The sequence below is a fragment of the Octopus bimaculoides genome, chromosome 3, assembly GCF_046866305.1.
Source record: "Octopus bimaculoides isolate indiv1 chromosome 3, ASM4686630v1, whole genome shotgun sequence".
NCBI lineage: Eukaryota > Metazoa > Mollusca > Cephalopoda > Octopoda > Octopodidae > Octopus > Octopus bimaculoides.
The window spans coordinates 158,396,097-158,412,797 of NC_142930.1; the positions used below are offsets into that span (position 1 = coordinate 158,396,097).

At 34.8% G+C, this 16,701-nt stretch overlaps 1 protein-coding gene across 12 annotated transcripts in view; it reads right to left on the bottom strand.

The window, feature by feature from the left end:
* Positions 1 to 331: 331 nt before the first annotated feature.
* The window catches only part of LOC106877485 (intermembrane lipid transfer protein VPS13D), a 178,439-nt gene continuing 162,069 nt past the window's right edge, over positions 332 to 16,701 (bottom strand). For 11 of the 12 annotated variants that reach the window (XM_089349874.1, XM_089349875.1, XM_089349873.1 and 8 more), the window contains 9 exons: positions 16,145 to 16,278; positions 10,665 to 10,852; positions 10,417 to 10,490; positions 8,197 to 8,364; positions 7,570 to 7,779; positions 6,739 to 6,989; positions 4,996 to 5,162; positions 3,927 to 4,015; positions 332 to 2,610 (listed from right to left, as the gene is read on the bottom strand). In XM_089349874.1, the coding sequence (XP_089206000.1) occupies positions 2,518 to 2,610; positions 3,927 to 4,015; positions 4,996 to 5,162; positions 6,739 to 6,989; positions 7,570 to 7,779; positions 8,197 to 8,364; positions 10,417 to 10,490; positions 10,665 to 10,852; positions 16,145 to 16,278 (1,374 nt within the window). In that variant the 3' untranslated portion in view covers positions 332 to 2,517. Of the gene's footprint in view, positions 2,611 to 3,926; positions 4,016 to 4,995; positions 5,163 to 6,738; positions 6,990 to 7,569; positions 7,780 to 8,196; positions 8,365 to 10,416; positions 10,491 to 10,664; positions 10,853 to 14,493; positions 14,557 to 16,144; positions 16,279 to 16,701 lie in introns of all 12 variants that reach the window. The other variant, XM_089349884.1, reaches the window with a different exon arrangement.

Genomic DNA, 16,701 nt, shown 5'->3' on the forward strand with positions numbered 1-16,701 from the left:
TTAGCTAGGCAAACAAAAGTGAGTAAATTGTCCTTTTCTAATATTGATGTTTGTATATCCGACCAAGTTTTTTTAATAATAGCTAGTTTTGTTTTCTCTACCAATTATTGATTTTATGTTTAAGTAAAAAATTGGAAACAGCTCTGCTAATATGATATATCTTAAATGTATCGTTTAAAGATTGTGTCCTAGTGGTTGAACTCCATTTAAATAAACAAGAGAATCCAAACATTTTCCTCACCAAGTCAGACACTTCACATTTTATTGGTGTTTCTTCAGCTGCTTTGAATATGTTACTTTAGTTAAGAGAAAGAAAAAGAATAAACAAAGATTGTATGAAAATAGCTTTATTGCTAGAACTTTTAATATGTACAATTTTACATCACAGTCAGTGTCTATTTGTTACAATAGGAACTGATAAATATACAAAGCAATACACTTCTTCTAAACAGAAAAAACTATGCCAGTGTAATTACTATTATAATTAGTTTCTAGGACATATTTAAATATTCTAGAGGACACATCTGTTATTTGGCTTCTTTTTTTTTTTTAAATTCTAGCACCTCCATTATTTCACCCAATTAAACAGCTTTACTAATGAAAGCAAATCAATACCCGGTTGTTTAAAAAAACCTTAAGCAACTTACCTAATTAAATAATGTGGCATTAAGAGAAATACTATAAATATCTAAATAACAAAAACAGCCATAAACATGGAGATCTTACAAGTGATGCAACACTGAATCGCTCATTCTGTAACTCAAATCCATTTAACAGGTTTAATTCATGGCCAAAATTGCTTCTATAGAATGTAATGAAATTTTTCAATGCATTCAAATTTCAAAGGTTACCAATTAAGAGAGGAAGGTATTTTGCTACATATAAATATTGACTTCTAACATAAGCAGGGAGCCATACATTTTAGAAGTGGATAGAATTGATTAAATCAACTTTAGTACTTAACTAATAATTTGTTTCATCAACCTCAGAGGGATGAAAGGTGAAGTTGACCTCAGAGTGTGAAAGGCTGTAAATATGCCACAAGACAACTTAGCAATGCAGTTATCTGAGCATTAGCTATTTCTGAAATGAAATTATAGTTACTTATAGAGAATTATGCACTCCAAGTACTACAGCAATAACTAGGAAAGCTTAAGTTTGTGATAGCTTTTTGATAAACTCACTTGAAACGTATATATACTGAACATGTACATATAGTCTTGACAGTCTCATTAAATGTGTATTTGCTTTGCTACTAATCTGTTTATTGTGACACTGTTGTTAGTGAATAACAAAGGATAATAGCAATTAAACTTACTCACAGCACACTTATTTTATTTTCAAATCTCAACTCCTTTTACATTAACCATATATATATATATATATATATATATAACGCACACACGTATCACAGTATTAATCCAGTTTTTTTTTCCTCTCTGCATGGAGAACCACATCTGATGACTTCTTGCATTTGCATAGATGAGAGCTTTGAACTCACATTAGCCGATCAGAAAATGTATCTAATGGATTCTTGAGTCAGTATATCAAATTGAAACTAATTTGGTGTGCCAACACAACAAACCAATTTATAAATATACATATATACAATAAAGACAACAGGTTGAAGAATATATAACAGAAACAGTAACGTATTCTTTTGGAAACAGTCTATCACATGAGCTATGAAATAAAAATGTGTTCAGTCGACATATCGTCCTACAGATCATGCTATCGTTATTTGCATCAGTCTCACTCCACATTCAGTCTTGATAAATACTGAAAAATTATTTGTTTACAAAACACGTACAATAACATTATGCTTAAATTAATAATCAACTAAAAGTGCAATGCTCTTGTATAGTCCTCACAGAATAGATTTCCAGAAACTGAAATTTCTTAAATTTAAAAAAAAAAAAAAAAAGGTTAAAGGTCACATGTAATAGTTAATTCAAAAATTAATTTACATCTTCACCATGAATGGAATATCTTATTTAACATATATTTACAAGGAGATATCTCATGGTTAAAGTTGTATCAACTTCTGTGATATGAACCAATTGTGAAAGGCATATTTTATCCCTGTGTATATAAGAGATAACTGCAATTCACTTATTTTTTAAATGATTTGTGATTTCTCTTTCAGGGTGGACTGGGAGCAAGAAGATTTGGGGGTGTCTCTCCTTTTACTAGCACCTGTCTTTTCTCTTTAGATTGGCAGAGTAGATAATACAAATCTTCTTAATAATGCTAATCTGCATGTGAATATAAACAGTTTTGTATGTTGGTATGTGTATAAACAGGCACGATGGTAGATTAAACTCAACAAACTACAGCATTTCCTGAAGATTTGCTTTGATTCTGTTGCAGCCAATCTTTCAGTTCCTTCCAATATTCCTCAAGGACAAGAACTAATTTAAATGTATTTTCATTTGGTGAAATGTAAAAGGTTCACTTTTCATTTCCAAGTCCCAACAGATGAGAACTTTAGATACAGATTTTAATGTCAGATGGTGGTTAGTCAACATAATCTGTTAACATAGTGTCTTGAGTAAGGGTTTGCTGTATTTCTTCATGAAGTCCCAGAGCATAGAGAATTTGCTGTGAGACCTGTTGAAAAAACAAAAAAAGAAATCAAGTTATTCTGTTACCATAAAGTCAAAAGAAATATTCAGAAGCTTCTTCCATTTCTAGTTTTAGCAACTGTGATTATTTCCAAGACAATTAAAAAATGCTATTTGTTTTTCTTTTAATAATTCAAACAAAACTACCAATTTTGTTACCATACTTCAGAGAACACTCAACTTGAATAGACAAAATAGAATATTCCTCAGACAAGAAAATTACTGTCATGCAAGATCAGATTTCCAGAAATGATACATACTAACAATATTAACCTAAAATCTACCATTTGTGATAATCATCATCATTTTAATGTCCAGTTTTCAATGCTTGAATGGGTCAGAATGAATTCAATGAGGCAGATTTTCTATGGTCAGATACACCTGTTTCCAAAGCAAGGTAACAATAAAACAGCCTGATCATAAATTACCAGCCTCTTGTTTATAAAGTTCATGCAACATGTTAAGAAACTAGGCTATTGATTTTGTTTACAGAAACAAAACATGTGAGGACAAGGAGAAAGCAAACACAGACACACGCACGCACAAAAGACTTCTTCACTTCTTGTTTGACTTACAAGGTATGATCAACCCATGATTTTAGTTTGTATAGGGGGACCAAACCCCTAATCATGTGGTTCTGAAGCGATGTTTGCACTACTGTAAAAATTTGTTATTTATTCAGAATGTATCTTAATCTCTCAGTTCTTAAGTTGCCCGCAAGAGAAAGAACTATGTGATTATTCTGAGAGTAGCGTTTTTTTTCAACTAATTTACATAAGTGAACTAGTTTTGATTTCATTAGCAGTTGTTTAAGATCTCTTATGCAAATACCATTTAGAAATGGAACAAAAAATACCTAAGTATTGAATGGCATTAAAGACTGACGCTCAACTCCAGTTGTGTAAAAAGAAGTCGATTAGTAATATATTTACCCTGATGATCTGGTACCCAATAACAATCTCATCTCTTGTTACAGTCATAAACTGACTATTTTCTTAAATGTCTTACCATTTTCTTATTCTCTCTTCCGGATAACACAGTTCTAAGAAGTTACACTCTGAGTACTGAAGAAACAGTGCTGTAGCTGACTCATTATCATTAACTTTATGAATTTCTTAAGGACTCTGTTAAACCAAGTCATTTAAATTTAGCCCACATCAAAAACCAAGTGTTGTTATGGTGACAATGTCACAGTAAAATTTATTAAAAATTAATAGATTTAGCTCAAATGGTCTTATTTTCAACAACTACTATAACAGAGCTTTTAATGTGTATACTGAGTCAACACTGAAATCAACTTACCCTTTGAGCAATTGCAAAACTGTCACATCGTATATAGGGAGGAGCTTTGATTGAATTCTTCTTGACAAATTTCACATAGCAGTTGTCATCTACAAAAAAAAAGTGTTTTTTATTTGATAGTCAGCAAATCCATTATAATTACATAATTTGCATTAACTTGATAGTGTTCAATAAGTTCAATATAAAAGAGATGGGGAGTCCAGATTTCAGGATGCTGAGTTTTACAGATAAGATAAAATCAAAGAAAATAGAGATAAACAACAGACCTGTCCTGCTCGTGTGAGCTTAAAAAATAAGATGTTAAAATGCTGATGAGAACCAATAGAAAACACCTTGAATTGGAGACAACTTTTAAATAAAGAAGTCCTGCTTGTGATAGAGATACAATAAACAAAGTAAATTAGACCTTTAGATAGGTCTACCTATTACAGGTCTAGATAACCCACAAAGACAAAAAATATCTGATAGGTTGGCCTCAGAAGAAAAATAGTTATAGTTCAGGTCCACAGAATCATAATATATATATATATATATATTTTTTTTTTATGTTGGAATCTTAGACAAGACACTGCACTTGCTCTAATTTATCCAACTTAGCAAAGAGTTGGAATTAACTGGTATAACTATAAAGATTAGGCATATCATGATCTTCAAGCTATGTTTAAATCTTTCCAGTAAGAACACCACCAAGAAAGTAAAACATTTTCTTTTTGTTACAATAAAATGTTCAATAGCAGTATACAAAGCAGTGACAGTTCAACTGTACAAAGTTAATAGGATGTTAAATTAACAACCACATAGTTGTATACTCTGATAACTAAAAGTTCTGTAGTTTTTAGTCAAACCAGCAATTTAGATGCCTAATCATTATGCTTTCAACATTTAATCTGTTTTCCACAGAGAAAAATAAAATATCTAAAAGGAGGAATTTTCCAAGCTATCATTGTATAATAGATACAATAGTTAACTTGTTCCAAAACATAAAAATGGTTCAAATTGGAATACAGTTATACTATTAAAAAAAAGAATGATAATTAAATACAGACATAAGTCAACAGAAAATACATACTTTTAGAAACAGGCATACAAAATTGGATATCCCGATGGTCAATCTTATAATCAACGCTTTGATGGTCAGAAGTTTTATCACACATGAGAAAGTAGACTTTTTTGTTTGTGATGAGGGCACACCACTGTCGACTGCTATCTTTACGGACTTGCTCCCAAGCAATGAAACTGAAAAAGATGGTATTAGGTAGAGACATCAAAAATAAAATATTGTGCAAGATATGAGGTACAATTGACTAAAGATATATACAGCAAATAATAATTTTACTCATGGTCTCAATCTCCTCAACTGCCCTCATAGGTGTCATCTATATGTGACCTTGACAACTCATGCCTAACTTGCCGCCCTGAATAGAGACCAGCAAAATATCCTCTAATATGTATGTGAAAATTTAGTTTCTTTCAACAGAATGAGACAGTCATTACACATTAAGGAAATGATCTTATACTACGCTCTTACTACACATAAACACAGCAAAAATAAAAATTGCTACAAATGTCAGCTCTTACTATTTCTGATACCTTGTGGCAACCTTTCTCTTTCACTCATGCATAAATGCACTCCACTTAATAATAATAAAAAGCATGTTTGAAAGTACATCAGCTCTATGCATGTTGTTGACACTCTTCAAAGTTGAAGAGTGACTTACATTAGAGTACATCTCATAAGTGTCAGTGTGGCTGTTGCTGCTACTACATGCTGATAATGTGACAATCACCAACCCATAGACATACTGTTTCTTTTACTTCTAGATCTACTTCTGCTCCTCTACTCTAGCAAACTGCACATAAAACTGTCACAATATAGAAACATTTCTTATGGCACCAGCACACAATTTACAGATGCTTACATTTTTTATGTTTTCCGTGAATTTTTCATGGGTCCAGCTAGTATCTGTTATAGTATTAGTACAAAGTGTAACCAGCAAGCATGTGTGGAATAAAAATACATTTATCTTTTTTTGTTTCAATCATTGGACTGCAGCGATGCTGGGGATATTGCCTTGAAGGGCTTTTAATCAAACAAACTGATATCAGTATTTATTATTGCTTTTAAAGTCCAGTACTAATTCTGTCAGCCTCCTTTACTTCTTGGCTTTAATTCAAATTTGTAACGAAAGCTAAAAATAAACATTTACAGGGATGTAAACAAACTAACACCAATAGTCAAGCAGTGGTGGGGGATACACATTCTCTCTCTCTCTCTCTCACACACTATGGTCTTCTTTGAGTTTCTATCAGCCAGATTCACTCAAAAGGCTTTGGTTGGCCCAGGGCTATAATAGAAGATAGTTGTCCTGAAACCATGAGGTTGGAAAGCAAACTTCTTACCATCCAGCCGTGCCTGTACCTCAGGTATTGAATAAAATGTAAAACAAGTGCCTATAAAATCTGTTTGGAGGTAGTAAAAGAGCTTTGGGGATAAAAGGTAATACCCAACATGAGGGTAGGCCCATAGCCCATCAACCCAGAAGTTTCCTTCACCTTGTCTTTTAGACAAATCCACCACCCACCGCCAACTTGCCAGGCCTGTTACAACTTCACTATATTACTCATTTTTGATAACTGACTGGAATAGAGCAATGTGAAACAAAGTGTTTTGTCAAGGAGACAATGCATCACAGAGTCCAGGAATCAAACCATAATCTTCTGACCACTAAGCCATGCACCTCCACAGCTCTGAGGGATAAAAAAAAAATGGTGTGATATGAAATACTCATGAAAAGATGTAAATAATACTCACAATTCATCAAAATGGTTGCTGTTGAGAAGGTGGATGTTTCTTTGTTGTTTAGCATGGTTAACATTGTAATTTGGTAGGAGACCACCAAGTCCATGACAGCAACGTGGCTCACGAATTCGAACCTGGATCTTATAAGATCGTCGACTTGTCTCCCGTGCAGCAGTAGCAGCAGCTGTGGCAAAGTCCAGTACTCCAGTGACCGGCTTGATTACGGTGCCAACTAGTCCTTTACTCAAACCAGTGAAAAACCCCTTCAAGAAATAGTTTATAGAAAATGAGGTTAAGATGTTTTCTGTTTTACTTCTCTTTTAAGTAGTTTTTATTTATCGTAAATTTTTGTTTTCTTTTTTTTTCCTGTTTTAATTAACTTAAATTTTTATTAATTTATACCATAAATATACAATACAGACAGCGGCCTACACAGACAAAGTAACTTTGGAAGTAACTTCAAAGCTACACACACATCTATCTATATCCACTTTATATATATGTGTGTGTGTGTGTGTGTGTATATATATTTATTAAAACGTAAAATGAAAACAGAACACAAAGGATTCTGCGGTTTTCATTTTATGTTTTAATATATTCTTTCACCTCGGCCACCATCTGGCATATACAAGTGCTTACACTTATCAAGTATTACCTCTAAAATTTACAATATATATATATATATGTATGTGTGTGTGTGTATGCCTCTTCAATAATAAGATCACTGATTGGAAATTACTAGATTAATTAGTATATAATGCAATAGCAATAAATAGTTAGATCAACAAATAACAATATTAATTACTATACTTTATAGTAATAGATAACTAGATGGATACTTACTCCAAAACCATCATCTCGTGTCCCTTCATATGTTTGGTTGACAACACTCGTCAAACCACCGACAAGTCCAATTACCAGACTTTTGCAACCAGCTTTCAGATGGTCAGAAGAATGACCAGTGGAATGTTCTGAAAGTATCTGGGTTCGTTTCTTCAAATGCTTCTCATCCATAGCTGCTATAGTCAATCCATCAGATAAGGAGCTGGTCACCTACGGATTTAGGGAGATTAAGAAAATGTTTAAAAATAGAGTTTAAATCAGTGAATCTGGTGACAGTAACGATACTATTTATCTCACATGAAGTGTTGATATATAAAGTGAATTACCCAACTTTTCTATAATAAGAGGTATCCTTTAATAGTGATTAGCCCTACTTATTTCTGGTGGGAGAGGGGGGCAATCATTTATATATCCATCCTGTAACTTTAACTGATGCTTATTGATCTCACAAAAATGAAAGTCAAAGCTGACCTTAAGTAATAGGTTTAGCAGTTAAATTTTTTTTAATGCAGCCAAGATCTTACTTCTGGCCTAGGAAATAACTTGGTAAAAATAATAAAAATAGGTTTTGCAAAAAGAAAAAAAAACAAACAAAAAAAAGTTTAAAAAAAGGAAAAAGCCTCTAACCTTGGCAGTAGAGTTTGACACACCATGAGTGACATTTTTCAGCAGTCCACCAAAATTACCATCTTTGATGAGGCCTGAAATACCTTCAGTGAAGTCATTGAACAAACCAAGAGGATTCCCTAGAAAGTCTATAGAACCCAAGATCTTGGCAGCTTGACTTTTCAGTTCCTGCAAGGAAGTTACAGACAGATATGCCATTTTATATTGAACAGCTTTGGTTTACTCAACATTAATTCCACATTCTTTATTGTTGAAGTCATAAGAATTTATAAACAGTCAAGAGAATGTAAAAGAATTTTTTTTTCTTTTCCTTTTTTTTTTTAATTGGATCTTGATGTACATATAAAACAGTTAATAACAGCATGTAAATATTGGGTTGAAAAACCCTTTTGGATAGAAAAAGTTGAAAGCCATCTCTTTTCCTGTTTTTACAGTCAGTAACATAAAAATACAAGGCAGCAAGCTGCCAGAATCGTTAGCACGCCGGGCGAAATGCTTAGCGGTATTTCATTTGCCGCTGCATTCTGAGTTCAAGTTCCGCGGAGGTCGACTTTGCCTTTCATCCTTTCGGGGTCGATAAATTAAGTACCAGTTACGCACTGGGGTCGATGTAATCGACTTAATCCCTTGTTTGTCCCCTCTATGTTTAGCCCCTTGTGGGCAGTAAAGAAATAAGTAACATAAAAATACAATTCAGCAACAACAATAACACCTTTATTATTAGACCCTAGTAGTAAAGAGGGACCATACAAGCATATTAGAGGGCTTACATGTAATTATTCTACCTCAAATCATAACTCTACTGTCCTCTAAAAGAGTACATAGGATAATGTAGACATTATACTTTGGAGATAAAAGAAAAGGTGGTTATTGTTCATTTCTAAATTAGACTGGTGTTAGAGTTTATAACATGGTCCTGACATAAAATAATTGATAATTATTTGTTTGTAGGTGTTGTTGAATCAACAGTTGGATGCCTCAGATACTAGCTCTCTTGCTAATTCCTTTGGAGTCAGTGTTGCTGTTGTTTATCAGTTTAGGTACATAAAGACATGCATCAGATGCACCAGATTACCACATCCCCTCAATGCATGTACCACACTGAATGGTAACTGGACTGTTTTAACAGATTTAAGAGGTCATAGATTTTCTCTCAAGAACATTCAGACTTTCTAGAGCTCCAAATGTTGTCACACCTCATGCATTTAATGCAAGGTCTCTTTTCTGTGTGAGCTTTATCTACTGGAGATTTGAGGCTCACCACTGCACACCTATATAATACTCATCAATTAGACATTGTTTCTGCTGCCTGTAGCAATACATTGCTGCTCACTTTATGTATATGATTTTACCCAAAGAAAGCGTTGATGTTGCTGGGACTCTTTGCATTAATTTTAATGACATTAAGTGTCACAAGAAGGTGCAGTCAAATTGTTTGGCCATTGCTTTTATTTATGGTATGTGAACATGCCTCCACCCACCCTGGCATAATACCTATATAATCCTATGTGACTTTTAGTAGATTTGACCAGCTATTTACAGTCATCATCATCATCATCATCATCCTCTTTTAACATCTGCTTTCCATGCTAGTATGGGTTGGACGATTTGACTAAGGACAGGTGGATCAGGAGGCGACACCAGGCTTCAATCTGATCTAGCAGAGATTCTACAGCTGGATGTCCTTCCTAACGCCAACCACTCCGAGAGTGTAGTGGGTGATTTTACGTGCCACAGCACAAGGGCCAGTCACATGGTACTGGCAATGGCCACACTCAAAATGGTGTATTTTACGTGCCACCTGCACAGGAGCCAGTCCAACAGCACTGGCAACGACCTCGCTCGAATGTTTTTTCCCGTACCACCGGCACAAGTGCCAGGAAGGCGACGCTGGTAATGATCACGCTCAAATGGTGCTATTTACGTGCCACTAGCACAGAAGCCAGAGAGCTGCTCTGGCAATGATCATGCTCGGACGGTGCTGTTAGCGCTCCACTGGTACAGGTGCCAGTCATCGAATTCGGTTCAATTACGATTTCGATTTCATCTTGATAAATTTAATTTCCCTTCTCCACTAAACTATGTCATATCAAAATTCAAACTGTATTATGAACTAAGTATTTTAGATTCTAACAAAGCATCTAATTGCACAGTTCTTTACTTTACTTCTTGGGTTTAAGTCAAATTTTGTAACTAAAAAGAAGAATAAACATTTCTTACATCAGTGTAGTGAGATTTTATCTCGTTAATTAGAAATGTGCTCGTTTCAAAGACATGTTGTCGGACATAAGCATCTGAAATTGAAGAAAGAAAAATGGTTTTATAATAATAGAAAAACTGATTTAATGATAAAACAGAATAAACTAAAAAAATGCTATTTAAATTTAAATTACTTGTCCCCAAACTTGAATTGTCAATGAAGTAACATGATATAGGTAAAAGAAAGAAAAAAATATACAAATACTGACCCAAATCAACTGTTGCATCTTCAAAACTTATCCACCGAAGAGATAGTTTGTTTTTAATCGCTTTTAATTCTGGTGGCAAAGAAGGTGCAGTGAGCATGCTCAGTGAGATACGGTGGGTGTTCAACCGGAGAAGGCCAAAGAAGTAACGCTTGTTGTGAGGAGGGCTAGCAGCAGCTTGGAGCACAGGCCTACAACAGAAATCTGAGACAGTTAGCCAAGGCTACTAATGGGGGGAGGGGACATAAGCAACTAAAGGGGGAACAGGGCTGAAAATGAAGCCTTTGATCATGCAAATAATGCAGTCCTTGCTTGTGACTCAATACACAACTTTGCCTAAGTACACTAACATGTGAAGCAGAACTCAAAAACTCAAAGAAAGGCCCTTTTCAATATCTAATTTAAGAATGGAATCTCTATTTAAGAAATCAGTAATAATTTCCAGTAAGTATTTGCTTGGTTATCTTTTCAAGCAAAAATTCAGGAAAACAGTAAAAGTGAAGATATTGAAGTGACTTGCATAAAATGTATCAAACTTAACTTCAGGAGTAAAACAATTTCCTAAACTAGTCCTACCTACATAGGGACACAAGGAGGAACATATCAAAGTTAATTAAAGTATATTATAAGGTTTTCAAACATTTATTCTTATTCTTTTATAAATCTCCACCAGCTTATCTCTAATTTACAATGCAGAAACCAGGGGCGGCAGACACGTTGCAAGGCAATTGAAGTGAAACTTCAAGGTTTTTTTTTGGGGGGGGGGGGGGAAGAGTGTTCATTCTGTAAAACTCCTACTAGGTTTAGGGTTATTGGTGCAGCAATGAGGAGGGCCAGAGGGCCATAAATTCCATCACAGAAGCTGCAGAAAAGACGACTAGCAGATGGCTTTGGGTAAAGAGGGAAGACCAGTGATTTACTACTACTGGCATGCAAGTTGGGACTAGCTCAACTAGGCAAAGGAATCAGATGTTGAAAGACCCAAAACCCATTAAGGTCCCAGAAACATCATTGATGATGCATCCTACAGCATCCATGAAATGTATTGTGGAACAGATTCTTGTCTCTCGTGGCACTCCGTCGGTTACGACGACGAGGGTTCCAGTTGATCCGATCAACGGAACAGCCTGCTCGTGAAATTAACATGCAAGTGGCTGAGCACTCCACAGACACATGTACCCTTAACGTAGTTCTCGAGAATATTCAGCGTGACACACAGTGTGACAAGGCTGACCCTTTGAATTACAGGCACAACAGAAACAGGAAGAAAGAGTGAGAGAAAGTTGTGGTGAAAGAGTACAGCAGGGTTTGCCACCATCCTCTGCCAGAGCCTCGTGGAGCTTTAAGTGCTTTTGCTCAATAAACACTCACAACGCCCAGTCTGGGAATCGAAACCACGAGTCCACTGCCCTTACCACTGGGCCATTGCGCCTCCACTGGAACAGATTACTTCAAACATCACCACGGTTTCAATGTCTGCATTGTTTCTCAATGCTTGAATGATCTGCACAAGACTACAGCACACCATATCGCAACTCAAAACTATCATTTGTCATTTAATCTATGAGGCTCAGAGTCCTATGGCCTAACTTCACCACTTCATATGTCTTACACTAATCCCAGGTACTTTCTGCTGTTAGTACAAGGCACATTCATTTCCACCCAGCATTCATCATCCATTCACAGTCAGTTCTCCTGTATACACCAAGACACTTTTACTACCTTTACAAGGTAATCACTAGAATTTGAGGATGCCAAGAGCTGACTGTAATAGAAAGATTTAATAAAACACAAGGAAAAAAACAAAGTTATATTAGGCTGCTGCGGGTAATCTTCAATGTTTTTGGTAGAAACCTTTATTGTCAATAACATTGGGTGTTTCTTTTCATCAGAACATATTTCATTTTCAGTTTTTAATATATTTACATTGGACAACTTAGCTTAGAGTAAATATGTTACTTTAAAGGCACAATGACTGTGTGGTTAAAATGCTAGACTACAGACTATATGGTCATAAGTTCAACCCTAGGTAAGGTAGCACTGTTTGCTGATAGGATGCAAAACAGGTTTCACTCCTACTTCATAGCTGAATGACTACCAACAAGAATCTACCCAGCTATGAAAATAGTTGGTCTAAAAGGAAAAACAAACAGAAACAAAAGACCCATCTCATCCATGCTCGGATGGAAAAATGAATGTAAAACAAGAAAAAATATTGTGAAGAAGAAAATATAACATTAATGTAGTTGCTTCTCAAGAAGGTGTCAGGCAAAATGCATTTAGAGTATTTTTGTCGCTTTGAATTCGGGATAAAAAAGAGCAGGACCAACTACAGCAAAGCAGTTCTAATGATTCTGCCAAATCCACCACCCTCAGTGATAATACCTTTTTTTTTTTTTTTTTTTTTATTATTCACATACAGAGAGCTGTTGAGATTTGGAAATCAGCTCTCAAAGGGTCAGACAAAGGAATAGGGTTTGTTTTTAGAGAAAATTGGAAATGAAAACTACCACACACACACAAACAAGAAAATATTGAACAGGGAAACACAAAAGAAAAAAAAAAGAAAATTAATGATTTTTCTGTAAGTACAAACAATTATATTGTTTTTTTTTTTTTTTAGCAACTAGAATAACAAAACAATAACAATTGCACACACGCATGCCAAGTGAAAATGTGAGCAAAAATATCTTTGGGAATGACAGTTCTGTTTGTGATATCAACATAAAACAAAGACTTAACATCAATAATATGTTGAAGGAAGAAAGGAGGAAATTCACATATTTGCACTTAATGAAAAATAACATGGGTTTTCAGTTGCTTTTAAAATATTAGATGAAAGTAACCCTGTTCAATGTGTGGAGAGAGAGATTCACAATCCAACATGGCAAAAGCTATGGAGCTATTTAACTTGTATTTAGGATTTGAAGACACAACAAAGGAGAAAAGCAACAAGCATGAAGTACACAACTGTAGATACATTGATACTTCAATATTTAGACCAAAAAAATACACAGAGGGTTGTTGGGGCGGAGTTATCAGTCGGATTGTCTTCCTGTGGTTGCAGTTTAGCATGTCAGTGATACAGTAGTATAATCTATGATGTAGAAGCAACCGTCCCTTGAGGGTTTCACCTGAGCTTTTAGAAGGTAGCAGTTGTTGGGGATTTGGCATATTTTTGGCTCTGTAGAGGAAGGCCAGTCTTTTGTGATGCAGTTTCTATCATTGTTGAGAATGAGCCTTCAACAGGAAAGATCCTTAGATAGTGAGGTCTTAGCAACCATGAAGTTACTAGTTGCATTGTGTTATCCGTGTTTAGAGGTGGGCATTAAAAGTTACCACTTAGAAAGATTATCTCTGAGCAACCAGCAGGACTGGTTTGAGTCAGATGATAAAGGGCTGTATGTGAACAGGTGGTAAAGCCAGTCTGACTCATGCTAGCATGGAAATACTCGGATAAATTACGTCCATAAAGTCTTGATATCATGCATGACAGCATGAAAAGCAGATATAAAACAACAATGATGATAATGTTGACAATGATGCAGTTAGCAAAATAGCAAGTTTAGTTATAAAAAACTGAAATGTGAAGGTTTGACATTAAAAAAAAATAAAACAAATGAAAACCTATAGCTATAGATAGAACTATTTAAATCAATGATATCAATTAATGCATGCATCATTACTTAATACCAATCTCAAAACAAACATTAAGTCCCTCTATCATTAAAAGCGACTATCTAAACCACTCCATTTTTGAGAGACCCAAAATAGTTTTAGTGAAAAAAAAATCTCTCAACTTTGATTTTTTATTTATTTTTTATTTTTTTACCTTTCTTCATCACAAAATAACAATTTGAAAACTGAGAAGCAACTGGATAAAACTGATTCAAAGCTAGAATGAAAATATAAAATAAAATAAAAATATTAACAATATCAATAGATTTAATGTAACTTCATTTAGAAGATGGTACTGCTTTGGATAGGAACAAACAGATTCAATAGTGGTAACTTGTTGAAATCAATTTGGTTTATGAGCATAAAACTGATACAGGTGTACCTTGAATGAGTGACTAATCCACTGGTTTCACTCAATGGACTATGACCAAGCTGGAGCACTTCTTTGAGGAGTGTAGCTGATTACTTCACAACACTTATTCTAATGACTTCAGTAGGATTATAGGTAAAGTGAGCCTGACCAGGATTTGAACTTAGAATGTAACCAAACAAGCTATGTTGTCCAATGTTTCACTAATTCTAGTCATCTGACTATTCTTGAGTAACATAATACAGACGAGTAACTTTCACAGTTCCTACACTAAACTATCGACAACTAAACACATTATATTCTCAACCCCCACTGTCTCTCTTGATACAAGAGATAATTAGCAAGAATAGCTAATGTTTGAAGAGCCATGCAAAATTAACATACACACACAGATACATCCATGTATAGCTATGTACACACACACATTTTCACACAAACACTGTCACTGAATCATGGATACAGAGTCATATAGATATTCAAGGAGATTCATGCAGTAGTGATACGATGAAGTAGTCGTATGCTGTCAACTTAATGTGACAGTCCCCAGCTTCCTAGGTCTAACCAACAGTAGTATTATTCCCTTCAGGGGACTGTCACATTAAGTTGACAGCATACAACTACTTAATCTCGAGATAGTTTAATCTTTAAATATGTATAGTTAGGTTATACACGTATTTCAAGACTACACTATTTCTACCAATTTTATGTTTTCTGTATTATTAATACTTAAAGCTACTACTATTACTTTAAGTCACTATTACCTTCTATGTAACCATGGCAGCCAATAAATAATTTTTTTTTAAAGTAATTTTCTATAAAGAGTGAATAGAAAATCTAGCTACCAGATTTTTGTACTGATTAGGGATTCAGTTATCGAAAATATATAGTATAATCTATTTGGATCTGATATGATACCAAAAGTAATTCATCATTGTTTTTTTAACATCCATTTTTCAATGATTGCATGGGGCAGATGAAGTTTATTGAGACATAATTTCTATAGTTAGACTTATTTTCATAAGATATTGTAAATGAATGACATTCATTTGCCACAATCCCATGATGACAAGACAAGGAGACACAAGCATAAATACACACACACACACAACAGGTGTCTTTCAGCTTCCAACTACTAAATCCATTCACAAGGCTTTGGTTGGCCCAACGCTTATAGTAGAAGATGCTTGCCAAAGGTGGCACACAGTGGGACTGAACCCAAAACAATATGGTTGGGAAGCAGACTTCTTACTACAATGCCACAATTGTTTAATAAAAAAAAAAGATAAAAAAAGCTAAATACATAAAAAAATACCAACAACGAAACACGTTTAGCAGAGAAGTGGGGGATATGATTGAAAACAATGGAAAAAAATATTTGTGTAACTTAGAAATAAACCTGCATGTGAAAGGATATCGTATAAAAGGAATATCTCACCTCTGGCTACTGTAGGCATTCTCCATCAGCTGTGTGTCTTCATCTGGCTCGTGGTAACCAGTGAACTGCAACAACTTCAGGAGCAACATCTCCTCTAAGTGTAACTTTACCTTACGGACTGAAATAATTAAGTGCTGTAATGCACAAGAAAAAAAAAAAAAGAAATAAAGAAACATTTAAAACAATTTGAAAAGAAAGTAAACAAATCCAACAAGGTTAAGAACAAAACAAAATTCAATCCTTTACATACAGCTGTATATATACTCTTTTACTTGTTTCAGTCATTTGACTGTGGCCATGCTGGAGCACCGCCTTTGGTCGAGCAAATAGACCCCAGGACTTATTCTTTGTAAGCCTAGCCCTTATTCTATTGGACTCTTTTGCCGAACCGCTAAGTTACAGGGATGTAAACACACCAGTATCGGTTGTCAAGCGATGTTGGGAGGGGGGACAAACATATACACACACACACACACACACACACACACACACACACACATATATATATACATATATACGACGGGCTTCTTTCAGTTTCTGTCTGCCAAATCCACTCA